General features: G+C 62.8%; 1 protein-coding gene across 5 annotated transcripts in view; it reads left to right on the top strand.

Moving 5' to 3' along the window:
* PDE2A (phosphodiesterase 2A) overlaps nt 1–14920 on the top strand; it is an 83191-nt gene that overhangs the window by 53781 nt on the left and 14490 nt on the right. For all 5 annotated transcript variants that reach the window (XM_051851204.2, XM_051851208.2, XM_051851218.2 and 2 more), the window contains 4 exons: nt 2697–2786; nt 5644–5732; nt 11857–11966; nt 12786–12841. In XM_051851204.2, the coding sequence (XP_051707164.2) occupies nt 2697–2786; nt 5644–5732; nt 11857–11966; nt 12786–12841 (345 nt within the window). The remainder of the gene's footprint in view (nt 1–2696; nt 2787–5643; nt 5733–11856; nt 11967–12785; nt 12842–14920) is intronic.

Here is a 14920-nt window from a genome sequence, read left to right as displayed (position 1 = left end):
AGCAGCCTTGCAGACCCTTTGCCACGGCAGTTCCTGCTCCCACCACTCCCGACTCCTGGAGCAGACTGGACAGAGGGTGCCGGGCCCAGGGCCTCGGGCTGCGCCAGCCACATCCACGGCCAAGGAAGCAGCGCCCCCTCCCGAGTTTCCTTCCCACTCCCCCCACTGCCGGTATCGTGCCCTGGGTCTGGAAAGTCACAGAAATCGGCTCAGCCCGGACAAGGGCGGACAGGCGCCCACCAATTCCAGCAAAGGACACACCAGGGCATCCCCCAATGGAAGCAAAGGGCAGGCTGAGGAGCCCACCAATCGGAGCAAAGGACACGCTGCTCTCCCTAAGCCCCCTAGGGCACCAGCCAGGGGTCTGGGAGATGCTGGTGCAGAGCAGAGCCAGGCGGGGGCTGGAGAGCCAGTCTTGGGGAAGGACCTCACTGCGCCCTGACCAGCAGGATGTGGGTTCTCTCCGAGCCTCAGTCGCCTCATCTGTCAAATGGGGACACTTAGCTGTCTAGAGCCCGTAGCCTGTGTGTCTCCCCCGACATCGTCTCAGCCCCTCCTCCCCACCTCTCACAGCACACACATGTCCGACACCTCTGAGGGCGAGGCCTCTCCTGGGCCAGCCTGTCGATCCCGTACCTCCAGGCACACACACCCCCCACACACACCAGCACTCCTGTCCTTGGAGCCCCTGCCCTTGGAGCCCCAGCCCGGGGACTGGGGTCTGGCAGACTTTGTTTTGCAGTGACTTGGGCCGTTGGCTCCTCCTCCCCTCTCTGGTCTTCAGACTTGCCCTTGAAGGGCCGCAGTGCATGCTGGGTGTATGGTTGGGACTGGAGCCCTTGCCTTGTGAGCAGGTGGGGAAGTGGCTGTTTGGGTGAGGACCTGTGTGTGCGCGTGCAGGCAGGTGCACCTGGAGGGCGTCTGAAGGCCCATAAGGTTGCCCGAGAGGATATGGGGAGCTCCTATGGCTGGGTTGGCGCCCTGGGGGTGTGATTGGGAGGCGTGCCTGAGGGTCCAAGGACAAGAGACCCACTCTGGTGGTGGAATTGTTTGGAATCAGCAGCTTGTGACGTGTGAGGGCACGTTTCCCTCCGTGACTGAGAGGGGTCTCCATCCTTGAGCAGTGGGAGGGATTGGGGGGAGGCTGGGAGTGGGAAAAGCAGTCCTGAGTGGGCAGTGGGGAGCAAGCCCCCGCTGCGCCCTCCTCCTGGCAGGGGCAGAAGCTGTGGCTGAGTAGTGCCCAGAGTGGGGTTTCTGAAGCTCCATTCAGAGCCCAGGACACTGCTCCCCTCTGCAGCCCTGCTGATGGGTGGGCGTTCAGCCCTTGCTCGCACACCCACAGGGATGGAGAACTCGGGTCCTCCCTCTCTCTGGTGGCCCTGCTTGGAGGAAGGTCCTTTATTCTACTGGACCAAGGCCAGCCTCCGTGGAGTCCCAGGGCCCCAGGCTGTCCGTGGGACCCCTGAGTTCAGTGGCTCCCCCCGGGAGGGTCTGAGTGATGGGAGTCAGAGACTGACAAGCCGGGTCCTGCTCTGCTTTGCGGGCCTCCTGGGCGGTCCAGCCCCCAGCATTTTAATATTTTGCCAGCCACGCTTATGCCGTGTGCTCATGCTGAGCTTGCGTTCTGCTAAGACCCTAGAGCTCGTATCATCTTCCCACGATCGGGAGCCGAGCCCTGTCTCCTTCATCCCACACTGAGCTGCTTTGGTTCTTGAACTCAGCTCCAGCCACCCGCAGGGAAGACATCAGAAAGGGCTTCCAAGGACGGGGGCGAGGGCCCCGCTGAGTGGCTGGCGTGAGTCACGATCCTGCCTTGGCCCTGCACCCCCTGTTCCGTTACCTTTCTCTTTGATCCCCGAGGCTCTGGCCAAGTTAACAGAGCGCGGAGCGGGGACCTTGGTCGTCTCCGTTCCGGCTGCACAAGGACGTGGCCTATTCCTGGAGCGGGAAGGCCGGAAGGCAGTCAAGGCCGACTTCTCCTGCAGCTCTTGTGGGGGCCAGGGCGGCCCACCTGTGCTCGTCCCGCCTCACGGTTCATGCGTCTTTGGGCTTGGTTGCTGCCCTCAGCCCGGCCCCTCAGCGGGCTGCAGGATGAGGCTGGGGGAGACCCCCTTCCCCCTGGGGAGGGTGACAGCTGCACCCACTCTGCACCCCTAGTGCCCTTCCAAGTGCATTCCCATTGCTTAGCGCTCAGTTGTTTGTCTTCGTGTCAGCCTGTAGGGGGCGGTAGCCCCAGTTGTCGCAGTTGGCAGAGAGAAGACTTGAATGAGGCTCTGGGATTCAGCCAAGACCCACACTGCCAGCACCGTGGAGCTGGGATTTGAACTTGGGGCTTCGTTTGCTTGTGGAGTTGTGTTTTAATCTGGAAGCTTGTATTCCCTCTACTATGCCACAGTCGGCCTGGGCTAGAGGACGAGACACCTGGGGTGTAGCCAGGCTGCGTGACTCCCGTGAGGTCTCTGTGAAGTCCCCGGCCCTTCTCCAAGCCTCAGTTTCCCCCCTCTCTAGGGTGAGAGGACTTGCGCTTTCTTTGGCCTGAAGACGGTTGGCTTCTGAGATCCCAGGACCTGAGCTGGGATTCAGGTGTCCGAGGCACAGGCTCTGGCCCAAGCCGGGTGTTTGTGCTGAAGCCCGCTCCGCACACGGGGCTGCATGCCGGCCTGGCCACGGCCTCACTGCCCCCTGCTCTCTTCCAGGACGCTCTGCTGAGCCTGGGCTCTGTCATCGACCTCGCTGGCCTGCAGCATGCCATCAAGGAGGCCCTGTCCGCCGTGCTCCCCAGAGTGGTAGGTGCCCACCCTTGCTCTGGACCCCCACCCCTCCCTGATGCCTATGCACAGCTCTGTGCCCCGCGTCACATAGGATCAAGGAGCTGGATGAGGCAGGCACCCCTGCCCGGAGGACTCTCTCAGGAAGGGAAGGGAAGGGAGGAGTCTGGAAGAGCAGTCTGGGAGGGCTTTCTGGAAGAGGAAGGCCTAGGTTAAGGGCATGAACATGAACTCGCATGGGAATCCTGCTGTGTCTGAGCAAGAAGGGGCTTAGACGTTCACTGGGAAAATCACATCTCGGATCGTGGAAGGGATTCCCCTGGGCCCTAGGCTAACAGTCAACTTGTGGCAGAGTCAGGTACCTGTGGGATCTGTGCAGCAGGAAAGATTGAGGCTAGATGTGAGGAAGGACTTTCTGATGCCAGGTCTGGAAGGTGCTGGAGCAGGGCTCAGCCTGGACAACTGGACGTGCACTGAGCTAAAGTGACCTGCGTGGAGACGCGGTCTCCAGCAACCTGTAGAGTCTTCTCTGTCCCATTCGATGGGATTGCAGAATTGGGGCAGAAGGAGGGTGGTGGGCGTGGTCTCCAGGGGCCTCCGGGCTCGCCTCGCCCCCTCTCTCTGTCCCAGGTCACTCTCCAGCCTGCTTCGAGGGCCACCACTCCTCCCTTAAGCGGGAGGGGGACAAACCAGCCCTCAGGGCCCAAGTTAGCAGCAGAGAGAGAGGGAAGCAGGGGCTTCTGAGCCCAAGGAAAGGGCTATGATCCAGCCTACAGGACATGGAAGGCTTCCTGGAGGAGGTGATGCCCAAACTCAGTCCAGATGGCCTTGAATGCCCTCTCCCACACTCTGAGCAGCAGCCCAAGGCAGCCTGTGCTCCAGGGAACTCGGCCAGCTCAGTATGTGCCCTGCCCACCCTGCCAGGGCCCATTGTCCCTGAATTGGCTTGATGGATGAACCACCAGAGGCCCAGAGAGGGAGGACCTCCTTCCCAAGGTCACACAGCACAACAGGGACAAACGGGACTTGGCACCTCAGCACCCCCGTTTTCTCTGCGCAGCTCTGCCTTCCCAGACCTCCGAGAAGTTCAGAGCCAGGAGGCGGGCTAATGACGGAGCTTTATTGAGCGTGAAATTGGTAGGAAGTGGGGGGTGTGCTGGCTCCCAAAAATAAACCCTCTGGGAGCGAGATGAGGCAGGGGCAACATCTGGCGGGGGTGGGGTGGGGGCGGGGTAGCCCATCTCCCCGCCAGCCTTTGCTGCTGGCTGTGCCAGCACAGATACCCTCTGTCGGGTCCCCTGGAGCTCCCGAGCTGGCCAGCGGCGACAGCTGTGGCTCCCAGACGGTGGGAAGGTCTCCCCCGGCCCACTCAAGAGGCCTGCAGTGAGCGGGGGAAGCCCTGATTTGGGGCTGCCCTGGCTGGGACTGCGTGGGAGGCGGGGGTCAGCCTCCGCGCGGAGGGAGCCGAGCGGTCGCTGCGCCCCAGGAGGGCGGGAGGCAGCGCGGAGCGATGGCACCTGGCTTCCTTTCTCATCAGCGCCCATTGTGGCGGCAGATGCTGCTGATGCGCCTCCTCTCCTGTAGGCTCCGCTAATTTTAACCCAGAGGCCTGGGGGCGGGGCGTCCGGAAGTGCGGGGAGGCTCTGCCCCTCCCCCCACCCCCTCGGATTTTCCCACACCTCTGTCTGCCAAGCAGGGTTCGCAGTGTGACCCAGTGAGCTCCTAACCTCCTTGGGCCAAATCCATCCCCAGGCCCCTTGCAGGCCACTGGGCTGCGGGGTTGGCTAGAATGGCAAGGAGGGAGCGGGGCTGCAGGAGGCTGAGGGGCTGCAGGCCTGCCTGGGGTCGCCCCCTTGGGCAATAGCACTGCACTCTCACTGAGGGTGGGCCTTCAAGGTCTTGCTCTGTGTCACCTCCTCCAGTTGCCCTCCCTGACGCCCACAGCAGACGGGAGAGCCCCCCACCCCCACCCCAGAACAGGCTGGGCGATGCTGCCTGCAGCTTGGCCGGCATCCCCTGGGGTCACCAGTGCTGCTGGGAGGGAATGTGGGGTTTGCCTTAGGTCAGCAAGGGCAGCTGCTCCTGCCAGACGGGCCGCCCCGAGCTCCTGCGGGCCCTTGGGGAGAGCGCGAGTCTTGAGAAGTTTCCAGCAAGAGCTTTGACCTCACTCTGGAGAGGGGTCTTTCCAAAACACAGACTTGCTCATGTCTGTCCTGACTCCGCCCCGGCTCTGCTTAGAAGGCCCTTCCGGCTCAGCCCCGCTGACCCCAGGCCCAACCCCTGTGCCCCTTCCCACTACTGTCTGTTCCAGAAAGTGCCGTGCTCCTGACACCCATGAACCTGCCCGCACACCTGCTGTGTGGCCCAGGATCCAGTTCCATTCGCCAACCACTCACTGAGTGTCTAGTTCCCATTTGGTTATAGCTTAGAGGTCACTTCCTCCAGGAAGCCCTCCTTGACCCTCACCGAGGATAGATGCAATGGCCTGCTCTGTGCTCTTCTCCCAGCTCAGGGTCACTGGTCTATGCTTCCTGGGCAGCTGTGGCCCTGCCCTGGTGTGACCCAGAGTAGATGTCCCTTACTGGTTGCTGACTGCCTGGGACTGGGATCAGGCAAGAAACGCCCCAGGCTGGGGGGTGATTTGTGTGCACCTTCAGTCTTTCAAGTGCTATTCCCAGCACGTGGCTTTGAGCCTGCCTGCCCAGAACCCCGTCCAGTTTACAGAGGGGTTTGGCCAGCGCAGCTGGCGAGTACAGACAGACATGCCAGCAGCTGGAACGCAGCCCCCCCCCCCCAGGCTCTGGCTGGGACCTGGCTGTCCAGACCCTGTGTATGGGGCCCATCTGCAGGGGCTCACGAGTGCCTCTTGTCCTAGGAGACCGTCTACACCTACCTGCTGGACGAGGAGTGCCGGCTGGTGTGTGAGGACCCCTGGCACGAGCTGCCCCAGGAGGGGAAAGTCCGGTGAGCTGTCCTCTGCACCCCAGTGCCCTCTTGCCAGGGGCTGCTCCTTGGCCAGCTTGGCCACAGAGAAGGGGCGAGGAAGGTCTTCTCCTATGCTGAGGAGTGGGTGGGTGCAGGGCGCGTGCCCGCGGCAGGCTTCTCCATGTCTGTGCCCCGCCCCCGCGAGCAGAGTCCCAGAGTGCTGGCACTCCCGTGTCTGCCAGTCCCAGGCCTGGCACGCTTTTGGGGGCTCTCTGGGGGGCCCATCTTGGAATCAGGGATCACTGGGCTGCAGTAGCTGAGGCTGGCCCCCACCTCTCCCGGGCTGTCTGGGGATGCGGGGCTCACCCTCCTGGGAGCCTACGTGGCTTCTGCGGCCCTTCCCCGTGGGGGTGGTTGGATGCTCTCTGATGGCATGGTGGGGTGCCTTCCACCTCCTGTTCTGCTGCGGGGCTCCCTGGGGGTGGTGGTGGAGTGGGGGGCCACCATCCCCTCGCTTCTCCGGCCAGCTCCCCTGGAGCGAGATCAGTGACAAAAAGTGCACCACTGCCCCTCCCTGGCCGCCATGTCCCACTTGTGTGCTGTGACAAGGGGCTGCCAGGTCTCCCGGAATCTTAAAAAAAAAATGCTGTCAAGTCTCCTGTTCCTCCCACCTGCCCTCGGAGGGGGCTGGGGGGAGCGGCCTGCAGGTTTGGGCTGCCCCTTCTTTGTTCTTTTATTTTCTTCTTGTTTGAGAGAGAGAGAGAGGAGAGAGAGGAGAGAGAGAGAAGAGAGAGGAGAGAGAGAGAGAGAGAGAGAGAGAGAGAGAGAGAGATTCCATCCATCTACTGGTTCACTCCGCAGATGCCAGGCCAAAGCCAGGAGCCCAGTACTGAACCTGGGTCCCTAGCACCGGAGCCGCCACCTGCTGTCCTGGGGTGCACGCTGGCAGGAGGCTCCACTGTACTGGAGGCGGGTGCTCCCATATGGGCTGTGGGCGTCCCAAGCTGTGTAGCTGCTGAGTCAGTCCACTGCTGCGGGCTGCGCTGGGTGGCTGGGCCGGTGCACCCCTGGGTGGCCTGCTGCGTGGCAGGGTGGGTGGGTACCTGCGATTCAGGCTTCTTGGAGGGGGCTTTGCCCTCTGCGGCGGCAGCCGCTCAGCATCCGCCCTCAACCACTTCAAACTCTGCAGAACCTTCGGAAAAGGCACACAACACAGAAGCAATTAAAAGTGCACGTTCAGATGCAATTAGCCCAGCGCTCGGTGGAGCCTGCTGGGAGCCCAGGGGCAGTGACAGAGGAGGCCGGGGCAGGCGAGAGGGGCGCGGGCAGCGTGGGCACGCGGGACACAGAGCTGGCCAGGAGTTCAGGCGGCTGCGGGTTCGGGCCGAAGCTTCAGGCCCGGCGCCTTCTTCTGCAGTCTGTGCCCCGCCTGCCCAGCCTGGGTCAGGTAGGGAGCCCACACGTGCTGTCAGGGGTGGCTCTGGCCCTGTGCTGTCCGCAGGCTGAACTGGAGCCAGAGGCTCTGGCAGTGCCCGGGCAGGGAGGGGTGGGGTGCTCCTCCAGGAAAGCCTGGGCGCTGGCAGGGCTGGCAAACAGCAGCAGGTGCAACGTGGCGTCTGGGTCATAAAGGCAGATAAGGCCCAGGGGGAAGGGGGGGTATGGGCTGAGGGTGGGTGGAGAGGGGTGTGGGTGGAGGGAGGAGTGCCCCCGGCCCCGCCCCTTGCCACCCTGCAGCCCCTCACACGCCCATTCCATCGCCTGGGATCTGCCTCTCCTGCCTTCTGGTGCCTGCTTGGGCATTTGTTTGCTCCCTGGCAAAGTCCTTGCCTGCTGCACGTCCATCCCGGCCAGCTGCACGTGACTTAGCTGTCAGGGTGAGCCTCGCCCCCTTTGGGAAGCCTGCCCCCACTCGCCTGCAACTGCAGAGAGGCAATGTTCAGAATGGGGGTCTGGCCCACAGCGGCCTCCCCACAGATGGGTCTGTACATGAGAAAAGCCTGGGCAGGGCTTGTGTTGTAGCACAGGGACGCCCACATCCCATACAGGCACAGGTTCGAGTCCCGGATGCTCCACTTCTGATCCTGCTTCCTGCTAATGCGCCTGGGAAAGCAGTGGAAGATGGCCTGAGTGCTGGGGCCCCTGCACCCATGTGGGAGACCTGGATGGAGTTCCAGGCTCCTGGCTTCAGCCTGGTCCAGCCTGGGCCATTGAGCCATTTGGGAAGTGTGCCAACAGAGAAGATTTTCTCTCTCTCTCTCTTTCTTCTTCTCTCTGTAACTCTGCCTTTCAAATAAATAAAAATAAATCTTTAAAAAAAATAAGAAGAGCCAGGACAAGCGGCTGTGGTAACAGTCCTGTGCAGCCTCTCTGGGCCTCCACCCACTGGTCTGTGAAAAGATAGGGTTGGGCACCCCGATGTCCAGCTCCCTGGGACAGGGGAGTTACGAATCCTGGAAGGTTGCCTGGCCGGGGCCTCTCTGCCCTCAGTGGGTCCCCCAGGCCCAACTGCCTGCGAATTTCAGTCCCCGGCCCTTCTGCCTTCCTCTTGTGCCGTGTCCCCTGCCATGGGAGGGAGTGAGGGCCTTGGATGCCCCACTGCTGGGGACAGAGAAATCCCAGCCTTCCCATCGGCCCCGAGGTGGTGGTCTCCCTCCACCAGGTCCCAGGCGCCCCGGCCCCTGCTTCCTCGGAGCTGACCTGGCTCCGTCCACTGCAAGATCTGCCCATCCCTCCTGTTTGTCCCTGACCTCCTGGGGAACTGACTCTCCCCATCTCCGCAGTCTCCGTCTGGGGGACGTGACCCCAGGTCTTGGCTTACATCCTGATTCGTTTCTGAGAGCTGAGGGCCAGAGAGTGAGGGGCTCCGTGAGGGGGTGCTCCGTGAAAGGGACTCAGTGAGGGGGGGCTCCGTGAGGGGGAGGGTTCAGTGAGTGGGGGGGCTCAGTGAGGGGCTCCATGAGGGGGGGTTCAGTGAGTGGTGGGGCCCCATGAGGGACTCGGGGACTCAGTGAGGGGCTCCGTGAGGGGGACTCCGTGAGGGGCTCAGTGAGTGGAGAGGGCTAAAGCAGTGGATGGGGCGCTCAGTAAGGGTTAGCGCATAGTGGAGGGCTGGGGCTCCGTGGGGGCAGTGCCCAGTTGGGGGCTTTTGGGGGTGGGGCTGACTGAGGGTTCAGGGGCCCCACCAAAGCAGAGGGCCAGAGGGGGCTGCAGGGCTGCGGGGGGCGGGGCCTGGGTGCCTAGTTCGTTCTAGGCCGTTGGCCCTGCCAACTAAGAGCTTTTCCCCGCTATTTTTTCCATTAAACAAATAGTTGTTAAAGGGACGGAACTGTCATAAAACCCACACCCGTTCCTCTCCCCACGCTGAGCCCATCTGTCCTTATCTTCGGTGGGGTGGACGGTGACCACCCAGGCACCCAGCGTTGAGTCTGTAGCCTGGACAGCTGGCCTGGGGCTTGGGGTGCCCCCAGCCCCAGCAGGGGCCTGGAGGGAGGGCGTGGGAAGGGCTCTGAGCTGAGGGAGAGCCATGGGGTAGGAGCAGCAGCAGAGCGCCCGGGCCCAAGGCGGGTGTGCGTGCAGGCTGGGGGACCTGGAGGCTGGGAAGGGGCAGGGGAGCAGACCTGCCTGGGGCTGGGGGAGGTGCCCCTGGCTGGCAGGTGGGCCAGGGCCAGGGCAGTGCAGGTTCCAAAAGCTCCGGGGTAGGGAATGCAGAATCCAGACTTCGGGAGCTCCAGTTCCTTGAGGGTGGGATTGGGGTGGGGACCTGGGCCCCAAGGTTGATTGGTCCCAGCCCAGCCTCTCCCCTCCTGTCCAGGGCCATTAAGATGATGGGCCCCTCACTGAAGCCGGATTTCCGGTGTCAGATTCTCTCTCTAGTGAGACCGCGTGCCTTGCCACTTGCAGGGCGCATCTGAAATCGAACTTGACCATCACCTTCCCCTGCTCACCTCCCTCCCAGGGCTCCCACTGTGCTTAGGGTGAAGCCCAGTGGCTCAGGGCCCCGGCGACCTGCCAGTGGCCAGACGCACGGTCTCCTCTCCTCTGAGCCTTTGCACATGCAGTTCCCCCTGCCTGCACATCCTTTCCCCTCTGCCTCAATAACCTGGGCAATGTCCTTAGGGCTCATCTCGGGCATCTCCTCTGGGAAGCCCTCCCTGACTGCCTGGTAAGGCTGGGACCTTTGTCAGAGCGCTCCTGTCTTGACTCAGGGAGGATCCGTGTGGGTTTCCCTGGGATGCTGGGCCCCTTGAGGCAGGCACCTGTCCGACTTCTCATCTCAGCTCTCAGTAGTGAACCCGATCCAGAGTGGTGCTGTAGTACGAAAGACTTTGTTTCGAGTTCTCCCTGAAGCTGCTTAGTTTAGAAAATGTATTCTTGCTCTGCCGTGGAGGCTGGATTTCAGAGACCCAGACAGGAGGCTGGAGGCCTGGGGATGGTTGCTGCTGGAGTCAGGGGAGGAGTGTCGCCATTTGAGCTGGGCAGCAGCTTGAAAAGAGAGAGCAGGCAATGCTGTGAGAGATGGGGGTGGGGTGGGCAGGGCATGGGAGGTCTCCAGGACGGTTTTAGACCAGCTCGAAGAGAGCTGGTGCACGGCCGTGCTGCTTTGGGGGTAGGGGTGGAGATGGTCAAGTCTGGATACCTTTGGGGCACCTTGGGGTCATCCAGGGGTGGCCTCCTGGTGGCCTCTGGCTATCTGGCTACTGAGCTCTCAAGTGAGCTCGGGGAGTCACAAGGCCGTGAGCACTGGGCGGGGGTCTCGGGCAGGAGAAAGGCTGAGGCCAGCGTGCCTCATCAGGGTCCTAGGGGAGAGGCCTGGGCAGCCCCACCTGGCCCAGGGGTGGGAAGTGCAGTCAGGTAGGTAGGATGAGGCTGTGGGGCTCACTGGTCAGGGACGTGGGGACCAGCGCCACCTGGTGGTCTCCTGATTACCCAATTGTCCAAGGTCAAGTGGCTGGGTGGGGTTTGGAGGGGTGTCACCCGCTGCCTCCAGGAAGCCCCAGCCTGCATCAGTCTTATCACCTGCTTCCTTCCCGCGGTGATAAGCAGCTGGAGCAGCCCGTACCTGGGATCAAGAGTCTGGGTACAAGGGCTGAAGATGGGAGACACTGCTGGTTCTCGTAGCTTCGGGACTGGGGACAGGAGGGAAAGAGTCTGGCTCCGAATGCTGCTCTTTGGTCCTGGATTTCTCCCGTGGCTGGGACCTGATGCTGCGACTTGCAGGCCACCCACCCTTTCCTCATTTGACTTTTGCCGGTAACTCCTGATGATCCTGCCAGGCACCCCCCAGAACCCCAGCCCTACACGCTCCTTTCCTGTCCGAGCCAGGCAGTTCCCATAAACACAGTGAAGTGGAGGGAGCCCGGGAGACAGAGAACACAAGACAATGAATCACCAGGGAGTGACATTTGGTGAAAAAAATCAAGTACTTTATGAAGCAGGAAGAACCAGAGACCCAGGAGAAGGATGGCCCGTGGGGGGGGGGGGGCAGAGGAAAACTTGGTCTTTTGCCACCAGCCTGGCCCCTGCTCAGCACTGGACCCCACAGGGAGGGTGTAAGCATAGTGGCTAAACCTAACTTGATGCTAACGGCCTGCGTTCAAATCCTGGCTATGCCGCTTGGCAGCTGTGTGAGCGTGGGTGCTGACGATACTATGGAACCTGAGCCCAGCCCCATAAGGAGCCAGGACCGTGCAAGGCTCTTAGGAAATGCTTGGCGAGCTGCGGTTACCATGACGACCTGTGGTGGTCCCCCTCCAGGCTCAGCACCCACAGCCACTCTGCAGTCGGGTCCTAGGATGGCGAGGGTTAGGGCTCCCCGCTCCCCCGGGAGGCTCAGAGACGTGAGGACACTTGCCCAAGACCAAGCAGTAGCAGCCGCAGGATTCGACCCAGGCAGCCTGGCTCTGGGCTTTGGCTGTCACTTTGCTCTCACCCTTGCCTGGGGATCTGTGCGGGGCCCCGGCCTGTGCCTCTCACCCGACAAGAGGCACCCGAGGCCGGACTGAAGCTGCCCAGCTGGCCACACAGAAGCCGCCGTCCTTGCCGCTTTCATCTCGCAGGTCGGGATCCTCACGCAGGTGCAGAGCCCAGGCTGCCATGCGCTCCCAGGCTGGGGCCTGCGTCTCTGATCCAGAGGCTGAGTGGTGGGGTCTCGTCCTCGTTTCAGAGAGGCTGTGGTCTCCCAGAAGCGGCTGAGCTGCAATGGGCTGGGGTCCTCTGACCTGCCAGGGAAGCCCTTGGCCAGGCTGGTGGCCCCGCTGGCTCCTGACACCCAAGGTAAGGGCTGGGAGTGGGGTAGGGGCAGGGGAGGCCACGCCCCCGCTCCTCATGTCATGTCTGTCTTCCACCCGTCTTCATACCAGGCCTCCCCTCTTCTCTGCCCCATGTCTCTGGCAAGCCCGTCCATCTAACGCTGTCTCTCTCGCGCCACTGACCGCTCTGTGCCTTGTGTCCTGACTGTCAAATGGAGACTACAGGACGTGAAGGGGCGTTGCGAGGCGCATGAGCAAGGAGGCGTGTTAATGGCCTGGCACGTGCGAGGGCTCAGCGGCCGGCGGTGTGGCTCTGACATGCTTGTGCCTACTGCTGGACAGGGGCTGTGGCTGCCACACCCTCTCTGTCACTGTCTCTCTGTCCCCTGCTCTCCATGCCCCTGCCCGCCATGTCTCTCTCTGCCTCGTGTCTCAGTCTCTCTAGGTCTCTGTCCTCTGTCTCGATGTGGAAAATGCACCAGACTGGGAGTCAGGAGACCTGACTTGCTGTGTGATCTTGGGCAAGTCACTTCCCGTCCTGGGCCTCAGTTCCCTGTCTGGAGACTAGGGGTGCTCGGCCTCGCCTGCCTCCCTCCCTCCCAGGGTTGCCGGGAGGCTCACAGGGAAGCGGTCGAGCGAGAGGGCTCCGCCCTGTGCAGGGGTCTTTCCTGTGGCTGTTTCTGTCGCGGCCTCAGAACCCTTCTCCGGGGTCTCTGGGTCTCCCTGTGTCTCTGCCCCGGCCTCTCTCTCTGTCTGCGTCTTTGTCTCCTTCCCTGGGGCTGGGTCCCTGGTGTCTCCGAGCCTCGGGGCTCGGCAGGACGCCCTCACTGGCCTCTCCCCGTAGTACTGGTCCTACCGCTGCTGGACAAGGAGGCCGGGGCTGTGGCAGCCGTCATCTTGGTAAGAGCCTGCTGGGGCATGGGGCGGGAGCGGGGAGACGGCCTGCATCCGGGGTGGGTGGGGTGGAGGGGAGGGAAAGGGGTGTCTCCCACCTCCACCCCGGCTGGCTGCCAGGATGGGCAGGCCAAAGCCGCTGGCCCAGTCAGCAGGCTTCTGAGTGATGCCGAAGCCCCATCTGGAGCTGAAAGAGCCCAGCCCTGACCTTGGTTCCTTGGGGTCCTCCCAGGTGTGCTGGGAGCAGTGTCCAAGAAGGCAGGAACAGAGTGAGGGGGGGAGGGCCTGAGGTGTGCAAACCCAGCAGGGGGCTTGGAGGCATCGCGTCCCAGCACACCCAGCACCGAGGCTGGCAGTGCGGGGAACTGGGGGGCCTTCCTGGAGCCCGAGGATCATAGGGGGCCTCCATAGGGAGTTGGGGGTACACGGTCAGGAAGATCTGGGCCAGGGCTCCCCCAGGCTGCTGCTGCACTTGCCATGGGGACTCAGGAGCTGGGGAGCCTTGGGGGGGGCTCTGCTGTTCCGCTGCCTCTTGCGCACCGAGGTGGGGAGTTCTGAATCCTTGTGTCCTCCTACGAGTGGAGAGGTAGCGCCCCAGACCACCCTCACTGCCTCTGCCAAGGAGCCCGTACCCCCATGGGGGGCAGGCTAGGAAACTGAGACGGATGGGCCCTGGTGTGCCAGCAACTCCTGCCGAGCTCATTAAAACGGAATGAAAGGTCTCCCGGGCACCTGGCCTTTCCCAGCTGCTGGTGGGGAGGGCGCTCGGCTTGGTCTCCGCGCCCCGTCTGCCTGACCGAAGGAGCCGAGGCCCCTACCTGGTTTCTCCCCACCCCCAGCTTCTGTGCCCGCAGAGAACGGATCTGCCGTGGGCATACGGTCTCAGTGGGCCACCACCCCCTCCATGTTATCTGCGGGTCCCAGAGCTGGCTGGGACCAGGGCTCTGCACACTGTGCGAGGGGCAAGGGGAGGCAGTGGCTCAGTTGCCCGCCTCCTTCTCTGTTGACAGGGGCTGCTAGGCCCCTGGGAAGCCCTTCCTGTGGGCTGGCAGGGGTATAGCTCCCACGAGGCAAGACACTGGAAGGTTGTTCCTCTGTGGGTAGGGCCACTTGCTCACCTGGGCTCAGGTGGGGCCGGGAGTCCAGGCTCCAGCCTTCCCCTGGGGGAGGAAAGGCCAGTGTGTGTGTGGGCCCGTGCCTGTGTGTTGTGTGAGTGTATTTCCTGTGTGCACATATGTGCACGTGTGTATACATGTGCATGTGAGAGTACGCATGTATTGCGTGTGTGTGTATGTGAGTGTGTGTGCATGTGAGTGTGTGTGTGCTGGGGAAGGAGATGGGGTCAGATCACTACACCAACGCGCCCAGCAGAACCTGCTCTGGGCCTACCCCAGGCTGGGTGCTGGGAAAACACTTCTGCTTCTGGGGCCTCTCAGTCCAGGGAAGGCAGAGTCCTCGGGCCATCGCAGGCCCAGTGACATCAGTGCTGCCAGCAGGTGCTTTGGTGGCAGAGGCAGGAACAGCACAGGGCACCCCAGAGTGGCGACAGCGTTGTGGGGGCTTTAGGGCGAGGTCTGGGCAACAAGCAGAGGAGAGGGGGAGGGGAGCAAAGGCGGGGGAGGGGGTGTGTGTGATACCGGAAGAGTGTGCTGAGGGGGGTGCACGCTGTCGCCAAGGCGCTGCCAGAAGTTCCCAGCCGTCCCCTCCCCTCCTCAAAAGCCCTGGGCATTTAGGAGTTCTGGGAAGGGTCTGGATTCTTCCCTTCCTCCTGCATCAAGCCCGCCCCTTGGCACCCACAGAGAAACTCCTCGGCCGGGGAGCCCTCCCCCCCGGCACGTGCATCTCCCTGACACTCCCTGGGCCTGTGTGACACATCTGCCAGAGGTGGCACAGGCACCCCAGTCCTCCCCGCTGCCATCGGGTCCCGGGGCAGAGCGGGCAGAGGGCAGCGGAAGTGCCACCAGGCGGGGCTCTGGGAGGGCCGTCACCAGCTCCTTGTTCAACGAGTGCCAGTCCCTTTACTGCGCCTCTGCTGTAGGACCCAGCGGTCACACATCCCTGCTTCCATCCACCCACCCAGGGCCC

This window comes from Oryctolagus cuniculus, chromosome 1, assembly GCF_964237555.1.
Source record: "Oryctolagus cuniculus chromosome 1, mOryCun1.1, whole genome shotgun sequence".
Lineage (NCBI taxonomy): Eukaryota > Metazoa > Chordata > Mammalia > Lagomorpha > Leporidae > Oryctolagus > Oryctolagus cuniculus.
Note: the sequence above shows the minus strand (reverse complement) of the source record. Positions and strands in the feature narration are given on the sequence as shown.